Genomic DNA, 12,272 nt, shown 5'->3' with positions numbered 1-12,272 from the left:
ATTTGTTTCTAGTTACTTTCCCCTTACTTTCTGTCTTGGTGATCACACAAGATGTGAAGCAAAATCTCTCTAACAGGAACCTTACAGAAGTTTTAACACTTTTGTACCTTTTGTACCACTTATGTTTTGTAAAACATAAAAAAGTTCCGCTATGATCAAATATGTGATGATGCTACATGTAAAAAAGTTATCTTTTTCATGCTCATCATCATTCAATTAATATAGTAAATGGGAAAACACCAAGCTATTGACCTATTTTAAACGTGGAACAACACATTTTTTTCAGAGGCTTGCTTTAACTACTTTAGCTCCCACACCTGTATACTCCTATACGGAAGGAGCAATTTTTAAATGTCTGTCAGGGTTCTGTTTATTCAGCAATAACTTGGTCATTATAATATTATCAACTGATTTATTTCTAGGGCAAACAAATATTTATTTTGGTTATATTTCCTGGAATTTATTTTTGCAATCCAAAGGCAAACAGGTGTAACATAACTTAGGAAAACACACTTTCTTCTACTCTGATCAGTGTTTGTTTAAAAAATAAAACATTTTATTACAGGCAGGCTCAATAATAATTATTAATTATTAAATTATTATTATTATTATTATTATTATTAATTATTAATAAAATAATAATAAAATATGTACATTATATTCTATAAAGAGTCCTGTTGTTCAAAATGAACCAAGAACAATGCATTGTTAAGTTATTACAAATAAAATAATGCTGCTTTAATTCCAATGCATTTTCTTTTTGATGGAGCACTCAAAAAATTAACAAAAAGATTTAAAAATGAAAAAAGCATAACAATGAAAAAAGTTTCTAAATTTGTGTTGCTTGAGTTTGCCTTGGCTTGTCTTGAGGTCTCTTTGGCCAAACTTAGTAAAATGTTTGAACTGAGAATTCCCAATCTTAAATTGAAGTTTTTCTTTGCCAACCTCTTTTGCATTTGGCCCAAATTCGAACAGCAACACTATTACAGTGTTCCCCCAGTCTCTTTTAGGTGGGCCCACCACCCGGCACTTTTCAGTTTGGGTGGTTACTGAAGAGTTGGGTCACAGTACAGAATTTCTTCCCACCCGGCTTAAAAAAAATTTGGAGCTGAACGCTGCTATTTGGTCAAAAATTTTAAATAGAAGTAAAATAATAATTAAGTAAAAAGGAGAATAAATTGTTAATTGGAGCAGATTAAGGTAAACTAAGCATTATAAAGGTTTCCAGTAAGAACACATTTTAGGAAATAATTTTACTTGTCTTGCTGACATCACTTCTTTCTTTAGATCAATGAAAAAGAGTAGAGACAAAGGTAACAATAGGGTTACTTTGTAAGCCAAGATTGTGTAAACAGTCTTTGTAAAAAATGCATCAGACGCCTGTTTTTTGTTTTACAGAACCAAGAGGTTTTAGTGGAACTAGAGCTCCACAGTTCAACATTACCAAGTTTTTCATCAGGTCCTTTTTGCAGAAAGAGACAGGCGATGTCCCATCTGCAATATATGTATATTCTTATTCCTATATCTGCCTGATCACCGTCCTGCATGGGCAACTCAGCGTTGGTTGCCAGGAATACATGGCACATCCTGACTTTTCCTGCAGGTGCCAGGAATGAATAACCCCAATGCATCTAAAGGATGGCAACAATTTGGTTCTCAAATGACCAATAAAAAAAAAAAAAAAAAAAAAAACAGCTGTCCAAAAATATCCAGTGAATATCTTGATAGGACACCTCATTACTGTACCCAGTGATTCCATATACAGTGCTCCAAAAACAAGTAAGCTATTACTTGATTGGCACTACCTCTCCATGTGAACCATAAGCCCAAAATAGAAGTGGGAACTCATTTTATTCATAACCATGAGAAACTAACCTCTGCCTTGCAAATGCTGTACGATTAAACGTCCATTTTGCTGGTTTTTCTTGAAGCTCCTGTGTCAGAGAGTTTGTAATTGGAACAAATGACGGATCCAGGAATTTCATTGCAAACTGTGACCTGCCAATAGACAATGGAAAGTTATTGTATGCATAGAAAGAAACGTCAACTAGATGACGTGCATATAATTTCATATTGCCACCAGGGTTAGAGATGCTAAATTGCCTACAGCAAGTCCAAGCTTGCTGGTATGGCCTGGCTTTGCATCCCAATTGTTGATTATACAAGAAAAAAAAACTCCAATGAACTGCTCTTTACAAATTTAATGTACGTGGTGTTGGCACATGTCTGCAAAGTTGCTCACATTTCTCATATTCAAGCACTAAAAGCTGCAATTAAGCTACCTGTAAAATACCACTTGATCCAATTATGTATTCCTTCAACAATACAATTGAAATAAGTAGGCGGTTTCTGTCTTCATATCAGTTCTCTGTTTTCATCTACTCATATCAGCAGTCAGATTGAAAGGGAAGGCCATGTCAGTTAAATCAGACTCCACTGCAGCGCACGGTTCTAACATTCTAAGCAGAGAATTTATTATACAAATGTGAAAAGAATTTCAATGTATTTTTCCCATACTGTACTATACCCCTTGCTTAGATCAATTATCACATACAAACCTGCACATTCAGGTGGTGGATTAAATGAGCTATGGCTAAGCACCAGTCATGTCACCATCTGCAAGAAGGAGTTCATGTTCAGCTAATCCTCCCAAACATACTAAGTTCTACCTCCAAGAATTGCCCAGAGCCCTTTAACCGCTAAAATACAACCAAATGACTGATTTCCTCTCCACCTTGCTAATCTTGCTATGTGTAAGAAAGAGACTTTTCTCTACAAGCTTGCTATTGTTCACACCCTTCTTTGTTCACAAAAATATGCACCACAGTATCAAGATTACAATATGCTGTAGAATGCATGAACAATACCCGGCAATTTAGGCAAGTTTCATTTATAAAAGTGACATATTAAAATGCAGTACTAAGGCAATGTTCCCCTGCTGCACAAATGTATGTAATTACTGTAGGTTTTGTGTAGCTGGGTGATAAGCTGATCATAATTTCACAGCAGTTGGGCAAATGTACTTGTGCTGGAATGGGCAGCAATAGAATTGTGCATCAACAGCTGCTACTGCACAAATACGTGTGTTACTCAGAGTCACTCCATTTATTTAGCTTAATCTGTTCAAACCAAAGGATTTATGTCATACATGTGATTGGAAGTACAGTCGTGCTGTTGCTAAGTAGTGCCATTTAATCTAAGCAAGCGCTCCAGCTGGTAAATACCAGATTTTGCAATCAGCTATTCCAACAAACTATGTTCTTACAGACATCTATAATCATTGGTATGGTCATTCTAACTTAAAAGGGGACAAAGGGGTGGTATGGTTTTAGACAGTTAATGCAAAACATGGCAGCAATTTTAATGTCTATTTTCTAAAGAGAGAGAGAGAAAAAAAATAGAAAGAAAAGTAGAGAAAGAAAGAGAACAAGAAATGAAAGAAAGATAAAAAGAGAGAGAGAGCAATAAAAAAGGTAGAGAGAAAAAGAGAGAGAGAAAAAAAGAAAGAGAAAGAGAGAGAGAGAGAGAGAGAGAGAGAGAGAGAGAGAGAGAAGGAAAGAAAGAAAGAAAGAAAGAAAAAGAGAGAGTAAGAGAGAGAGGGAGAGCAAGGGAAAGAGAGAAAGTAAGAAAAAAAAGAGAAAAAAAAAGAAAGATAACTAAATGAAATTTTCTTTTTACAGAAAAGTGAATAAAAATCACATTTTGTCATCTAAGCAACTAAAGGTGAAAGCTTAAAAGATACAATAGATATTTTGACTATCTTGAGATGGCCAATGGAAGAGCTGCAAACGTATGGATGCCCCAATAATGGCTATTAGATCATTAAGGTTGCAGGCAGGGAACATTGGATATCTCTCTCACCTCAAGACAATCTGTGGTGCTGCCTCAACAGCTAGGTGGATATTCTACATCACACCTAGGGGAAACACGGTTGTGTCTTTGGGACGAGAGGTAAGGGGAATTCACGCCACTGGAATACGGGACAAAAAAGTGACAAACTCTAGCAACATATAAAGACATCTGCTTCAGATGAGTTAGATGCTTTTAAATGCTAAATGCAATTACTTAACAAAAACAGGCAACTGGTGCGATGTTGAAGTAAACATATAAAAGTGTATTCATGAGAAATATTGAACCAACTGGACCAGTACGGTAATTACATTGCCCAAGTGTGCACATATTCTGGTGACAGGTGGTGATGGGGCTTACCTACCAGGCTGTTCCCTGTATACACCAATTAGGTTAAATAAAGGTTGTAATAAAATGTAAATTCTTTAGATCAAAAAATAATTGGGAAATACAGGTTGGGGCAGGAGAGATGTGCAAAGTCTCTTTTGCCAAAAAAAAACTTTTTTCTTGGCTCCTGGTGAGGTTTTGTATAGCAAAGCACTATTCTCTGCAACGAGAACAGATCCAGTTGCCAATGTAAGTCCTGTGCACACCCAGGAATGAAACCACCACTGGCCACCCAATGGCTGACGAGGATCATGGAGGACCTGGAAAAGTCAGCAACAGATATGGCATAAATAATATATAATACAAATCCTATGGGAAGCAAAAAAAGCTCCACCATACTGTATATATTCTCACTAAGCTGTTTGTAGTTCAGCTTTAAAGGAAACATAGACGCTGTCATTGTCTAGTTGACTGGACATGATGCTGACCACAATGATTTAATCCTTTGAGTAACTAGGGAAATATATGAAAGGATGCATATAAGGGTTTTCTCTTTTCCCAGTAAGCATTACTGCCATTACTGACCCAGGAGGTCAGTAATGGCAGTCCATTACTGCATAGTTTCATAATTTATACAACTGAATGAAAAGCACAATGTCCATTTAGTTTATCCCCCAACCCCTAAAGCTTTGGTCCTGAGTATGGCAAAACAAAAACCAGCAGAGACACATAGGAAATACACTATAATTAGTGTTGCAGAATACCATGGCATAATATTTCATAATATTCAATGTAAATAGCTTTTCCATCAGCTAAACATCTTGGGGATGTGTAAATTACAGGTCTAAATGCAGCATAATCAGCTGACAGTGAATCAGCACCATGGAGAGCTCTTTGACCCACTCAAACTTACCTTGTTTTGCAGCCTGCTGTGCAATTTCCATGTGCAGGAATTCCCTTTCATATAAGTATCAGCACCTGGGACAGCTACAGCTTCACTTATTTGCTGTATGCTGTGTCCGCTACCTACTTACATATACAAACACACTACAAACCAATATAAGTATCCAAATAAATGGAAATAAAGCTAGGTACACACGTGCAATAATTGTTGTTAGAAAAGGAACGACTATTGACAGATTGACGACTATGCACAATTATTTTGAACGATCGTATTGTGCACACTTCTGTACATGCTGTAATGATACGACTGTTCAAAAATAATCCACCAATAGTGTACACACACTAGATACGATTGTTTGAACGATGCAGGAAGTGACATGTAAATGAGAAAGTGTACTGCAGAACCATCCACAATCACAGAACGACCATACACACAATAGATCCGTCGGGACGGTAGTTTGTTTCCAGCGATATTCCTCGTTCATCAGCGTCAGTGTGGACTTTTTTTGTTAATGATTATTGGACAAACGGCCGTTTGTTTCCAACGATAATTATTGCACATGTGTACGCAGGCCAACTGCTGCCGACTCGGTCATCGGGGCACTTCAATACAATGTGAAAGTACACTAATAAGAGACAGAGGTACAGCTCTATCATATACATGATGACCACTGATTTGCTGGGATTTTCAGAGAAGAGGTTACAGAGAATGGCCTAAAAAAGGGAAAATATTCATCAGTTCTCTGGACACAAATGCCTTGTTGATGCCAGAGGTCAAAGAAAATGGCCAGACTGCCAGAAAAGTAACAGTAACTGAAATGACCACTTGTTACAACCAAGGTATGCCGAAGATCATCTCTGAATATACAACACATCAAACCTGGAAGCAGATGGCCTAAAGAAGCAAGAGATCACCCCAAAAGCCATTCCTTTCAGCTAAGAACTGACGCCTGAGGTTACCATTTTCATGGGCTCAACAAAACTGGGCAAGAGAAGATTGGAAAAACAATGCCTGGTCTGATGTATCTCAATTTCTGCTGCAACATTCAGAAGGAAAAGTCCGAATTTGGAATCAACAGCTTGCAAGCACAGATCCATCATGCCTGTTTCAACAGGTCAGGAAAGTGCTGGAGTAATGGGGTGGGGAGTATTTTCTTGGCACGCTTTGGGCCCTTTAGTAGAACATTGCTTAAATGACACTACCTACCTTAGTTATGTTGCTGACCATGCCCATCCTGCAGTGTGCCCATCTACCTAAAGCTACGTCCAGCAGGATAACGAGCCATTGTCACAAAGATTGAATCATAGTAAAGTGGTTGCAGAAGTTCACTGGACTCAAATGTCTTACACAGTCACCAGATCTTAATCCAACAGAACACCTTTGGGATGTGGTGGTACAAAAGATTCACATCATGGATGTGCAGCAGACAAACTAAAAAAGGTGTGATGCTATCATGTCAATATAAACCAAAATCAAAGGGGAATGTTGTAGCACCTTGTTGAATCACTGTCATGAAGAATTACGGAAGATCTGAAAGCAAAAGGCTTTCTAGCCCCGTACCTAATAAAGTGTCTCTGACTCTGAGGCATGATAGGCATAGAGGCATCCATTGTATATTCAGAAGATGAAAATTCAAAAATGTTTATCTTCTGAATGCTCATGCATTCAAAATTCAGTATTCACAACATTGTAATATGCACAATGTACAAGTACCAAGTACAATAACATTTCCACTTTCCTGAATTCTCATAGCTTAACATATTAAAGAGTGTCTAATATACAAAGCATGAGTATACCAATAATTGTAAAAGTAATAACTGAAGTGATAACATAAGGCTACTCCCCATATAATCATGGTGCTCTAATGTTAAAGAACAGAGAACATGGGACTGGCACACTGATTGCTGTAAATATTTTGCACTGTACAGGTATTCCCTGGGTAAAGACATCTGACATACAGACACCTCCTAGATAAAAACAGGCTTCCCTGCTCCCTCCTGTGCAGGACAGAGGCTTGGAGGGTGGAGGTTTTCATGACCTGCAGAAGTAAACACAGCTGAGGTTGTGGGTGATCTTAGGGGGTGAGCTCTTTCTGCAACATCTTGTAACCCTTTAATGACCATGACAAACTTTGTAGTTGTTTCTTTTTGCAACAAAGCACAGCTTGCTCCAGAAGTTAATGAATGTCTAGGTTCCATAAAGATTTTTTTTTACTTTGTTTGTGATTAACTCACAGTGAGGATTTTATACAATTACTGACACCATGCTGCCTAATAATATGTTGAGACAAACATCTGTCCTAATTGCCTATATTAAAATAATGTACCTGTTCCGACTTACATACAAATTCAAATTAAGAACAAACCTACAGTCCCTATCTCGTATGTAACCCGGGACTACCTGTATATACTTTGTTGCAAGAAAGAGAGAGATATATGGGCAAATCTGTTCCCAAAATGAAACGTTGCTTTTCCCAGGATCAATCACAACCAAACCCATGCCTTCTTTCCTTTCACTGAATGAGCTATGAGAAGATTGTATAGTTTAGGCCTTTACCTTATTGAGGTGTCTTTATAGAAGAACCCGGATGATCATCAGTAAATGTAAGTCCTTTCCCTGTACCACACTGACAGGTCACCTTGTCCTCAGCCCCTGTGTATTAAGTCATTTGTCTATCTCTTTTCCAGTGAAGGATGATCAGCTGGTCTAGAGGGCTCATATCAAACATATTATCAAAGACGTATCGAAGACGTATTACCAAACATTGCCTTCTTCAATTCAATCCAGCAATGCTCCAACACATGTATTTGTGAAATACAGAAAAAAAGGATGCGTTTGACCTGCTTCTCCTACAAACACATCTTAATAAGTCCTTCTGCATTACAAGAAATGCAAAGCTGTTCAAACACAGCTGCAAAAAAGTCATCCACCTGGCATCATTGGGGTAAAAGGTAATCTAGTGACCCTCTTTGATTTGCATTTCAAATCTCTATTTACATAATCCCCAACACAGTTCCATGGATGGATAATGGCCATCATGTTGATCTTTACTCCTTGGTTAATTCCTAAACAGGTTCATTCTGCCAGCACTATGTGATGCCACCTTTGTGCCGATGTTCTTCATCCACTATATGGCCCCTGTGGATCACCGAGGACAGTACACACAATACTGATAATTTTATATATTTTAGATACACATTCAGCTTTCCACAGCACTCCCAGCAAGTAAGTAAATTTGGATACATATTCTAAATCTCCTCCATCAACTATTTAAAGTTGATAAAGCCTTTTTTAAAGTTGAATAGCCCATGCAGACTATGTTCAGACTGGCAGACAGGTTGCGGTGTAGTTACCACATATGTATCTAATGGTGTTTTAGGGAAAACGCTATCTGTAATTCTTACCTGCGGCAACCCAATGAAAAATGAATGGGGGCTGCAGTGGCATGGGAGTGAATTTCACCCACTGTCAATCCACAAATGCTGTTTCTTTATGAACCAATGCTGCAGTGTGGATGGCCTAGTCCTGGCAAGGTGCCAACCTCCTGAGTGGTATGTGACAATGCTTGTTCCAGTTGTGGGTCTGAATCTGCCCTTAGAGTCTGTGTCAATGGCACCATTGTGAGACAGTTCTGAGATCATTCAGAATTCTATATCAAGTGTTTGCTCTGCAGTTGATCCCTTTATGGATTGCATTTGACTTATATCCAGCAGGTTTTTTATTCCCGTAGACTGTTAACGCAAACCTATCAGACCTGGATAGTGACACGACCCTAAACATTGTTGTTATCAATATGCAAATGTTGACTTTTTGTAAAACGTCAATGGGAAAATGCTCATCTCTATCCTTTTTTGCTCTGAATGTTCATATTCAGAGAAGGTGATTTGTGACTGCCATTGGATTGACAGGGATGCATACCTGTGACCCTCAGGCTTCCTATCTCTAATGCTGCCCCAGGACGTTCAAAAAAGGATAGATATAAAGAATTCTGACATAACAAGTAGTCCTGGGACATGTATCTGGCCCCTCCCTGGATATGTTGGACAGGTGACTTGGTTCTTGGGCACAGCAGACATGAGGTGCAGCTCATTGGCATCATGTCTGGGGTATCACAACACCAAGGATGGCCAAGAGTACAACATTTCACTGGTCAGATATAGAGAATCTGTACCTGACTGGACCCTGGATGCTACTAGCAGGTGGCATGGATCTTTGACACAACAGATATGGAGTGCAACTAAGTGAAAACATGCCAGTGAGGGTCACAAAATCCCAGAATGGCCAAGAGTAAACTAATTCAATGAGCATCCCAAAACCCAGGAGAACTAACACTACAAAACCCAAGTGGGTTAAGAACCTTGGACGTGCACCTGATTGCTCAAGGGGAACCAGGGACAGGTGGCATAGACCCTCACTTGGCAGAAACATGACAACGTGCAAGTGCCAGTAACAAAACCTGAAATAGTAAAGCAAGGAGAATTTTTAGAAGAAGGCCAGAAATGTCAGCTGACATATTACTTTCTCGAGAGGATTATTAACTCACAATGTAGCCTTGTGTCAGTGCAGGGATCTGGGATGTGTGCCTGGTGGTTCCTCAGGTCTTCCGTGTGGCTACCCCCTGTAATGTGTACCTGGCTGCTCCCTATGATGTGTACATGGCTGCTCTCAATAATGTGTACCCGGTTGTTCCTATGATGTGTACCCGGTTGTCCCTATGATGTGTACCTGACTGCTCCCTATGATGTGTACCTGGCTGCTCCCCAAGATGTGTATCTGCTGCTCCCTATATTGTGTACCTGGCTGCTCTCTATGATGTGTACCTGGCTGCTCCCTATGATGTGTACCTGGCTGCTCCCTATGATGTGTACCCAACTGCTCCCAGTGATGTTATTGGTTGCCCCCTTGCACATATATAAACAGCTGCTCCCTAAAACACATACCTGGCTGCTCCACGGGCCCTGTCCCTGGCTGCTCTCTGGAACATGTTCCTGGTCTCTCCCTGGGTCATATACCTGGCTGCACCCAGGTGCATGTACATGTCTGATCGCTGGGTCATGTATCGTGACACATATATCTGTCTGCTCCCTAGGTCTTTTACCTGACTACTCCTTGGTCATGTACCAGGATACTCAATAAGAGCTCCCTGAGTCATGTTCCTGGCTGCTCCATGGCATGTGTACCTGGTTGGTTTCTGCCACATGTACCCTGCTGCTCTCTGGCATGTATACCTGGCTGCACCCTGGGTCATGAACTGGTCTGCACTCCAGCTCATGTACATATCTGCTCTATGACACATGTACCCTGGCTCATTTATCTGGCTGCTCCCTGGGTTATATACCCTGGCACATGTACCCGGATGCTCCATAAGATATGCCCCGGGATGTTCCCCAGCACATGTAGTAGCTGCCACTGGGGCTTATACCTGGCTGCACCTTGGGTCATGTACTTGTCTGCTCCGTGTCTTTCACCCACTTGCTCCTTGGGGTCGTATACTAGGATGCTCCATAAGATGTGTACACGGGTGTTCCCTAGCACATGTACTGGCTGCTCCCTGGGATGTGTACCTGGTTGTACCTGGGTCATTTATCCAGCTGCTCCATGGCACATGTATCTGGCTCCTCCTTGGGTCTTATACCTGGCTGCACCTTGGCATATGTACCTGGCTGTTCCCTGGTTCATAAACCTGTATCCTCTCTGGGTCATGTACCTGGCACATGTACCTGCTGCTTTCTGGAATATGTACCTGGTTGCTCCCTGGCTCATATACCTGGCTGTACCCTGGGCCATGTACCCTGGCATATGTAACTGGCTGTTCCCTGGGTCATGTACATATCTGTTTCTTGGGTCTTATACCCTGGCATATATACCTGTCTGCTCCTTGGGTCATGTACCTGGCTGTTCCCTTGGTAATGTACCTGGCATATATACCTGTCAGCCCCCTGAGTACCAGTGCCCCCTACCCTGCCCAAAGCAGGGGCTGTTGCTAGGTGACATCATCCTGTGACCGGCTGCCCCTGACAACCCATTGAGGATGCCTCAGCTGAGCGTGAGGAGCTTAGTGCGCATGTGCAGATCAGTGCAGCCCCGGAATATAGATGAAGGTCTCCTCCATTATGTATAATCACCGCCATAATCCCCAAATAAAAGCCGTACACAGCCCCCAATATGTCCCCTCACCCCGGCCCTGCAACCCCCACCCCTCCCAGGTCTGGCCTTGCACCGTGTCCCCTTCCCCCTCACCTGAAGCCGGCATGGAACATGTACATTCGCGGTCCCCCGGCGCTGGCGTACTTAGGGGTGGTGAAGATGTTGTCCTTCTTCAGGGACACATAGCTGATGAGGGAGAGGATGAGCAGGGCGACGCTTAGCATGACCAGACCCAGCACGCTCGCCACCCGGACCATCTTGCACACTCTCATGCCTGGCGCCTCTGACTGGCACGGCGGGGCACGGACTCTCCAGCAAATAAGAAGCCGAGATAATCCACAGGAGCCGGAGAATTAGGAGGAAGATGGAGGGGAGAGCCGAGCGCTGCAAATGGCAGCTGGCTGTGCTAGTGATCGGTGTGCGGCTCCCCTCATTGTACTGCAGCCTGTGTCAGGGCAGGAGGAAGGGGGGATGGCGGAGCTCTGCCAGGAAATGCAGGGGAAACCCTGGCTCAGCGCTCCATATGTATGAGGGGAGTGCTGCCTGACATCCAGGGGGCTTCCCTGCCAGCCGGGCTGGGTGTGCCATGTGTGTCACCAGGGGCTCCACCCTCATCGGGTCACCTACCACCCCATGTGATCACTTACCACCCCATGTGATCACTTACCACCACATGTGATCACTTACCTCCCCATGTCATCACTTACCACCACATGTCATCACTTACCTCCCCATGTGATCACCTACCTCCCCATGTCATTACCTACCACCCCATGTGATCACTTACCACCACATGTGATCACTTACCACCCCATGTGATCACTTACCTCCCCATGTCATTACCTACCACCCCATGTGATCACTCACCACCCCATGTGATCACTTACCACCCCATGTGATCACTTACCTCCCCATGTCATCACCTACTACCCCATGTCATCACTTACCACCCCATGTCATCACCTACCACCCCCATGTGATCACCAACCAGCCCATGTCATTACCTACCACCCCATGTGATCACCTACCACTCCATGCCATATCC

At 41.9% G+C, this 12,272-nt stretch overlaps 1 protein-coding gene across 1 annotated transcript in view; it reads right to left on the bottom strand.

Annotated features, from left to right (window-relative positions):
- Window positions 1-11,814, bottom strand: part of ST8SIA3 (ST8 alpha-N-acetyl-neuraminide alpha-2,8-sialyltransferase 3) — a 30,494-nt gene extending 18,680 nt beyond the window's left edge. The window contains exons 1-2 of the mRNA XM_072416515.1: window positions 11,321-11,814; window positions 1,876-1,998 (exon numbers count right to left, since the gene is read on the bottom strand). Of these exons, the coding sequence (XP_072272616.1) occupies window positions 1,876-1,998; window positions 11,321-11,499 (302 nt within the window). The 5' untranslated portion in view covers window positions 11,500-11,814. The remainder of the gene's footprint in view (window positions 1-1,875; window positions 1,999-11,320) is intronic.
- Between the last annotated feature and the right edge of the window lie 458 nt (window positions 11,815-12,272).

The sequence above is a fragment of the Pyxicephalus adspersus genome, chromosome 6 (genome assembly GCF_032062135.1).
Source record: "Pyxicephalus adspersus chromosome 6, UCB_Pads_2.0, whole genome shotgun sequence".
Taxonomy (NCBI): domain Eukaryota; kingdom Metazoa; phylum Chordata; class Amphibia; order Anura; family Pyxicephalidae; genus Pyxicephalus; species Pyxicephalus adspersus.
This window is presented reverse-complemented; position numbering and strand designations above follow the sequence as displayed.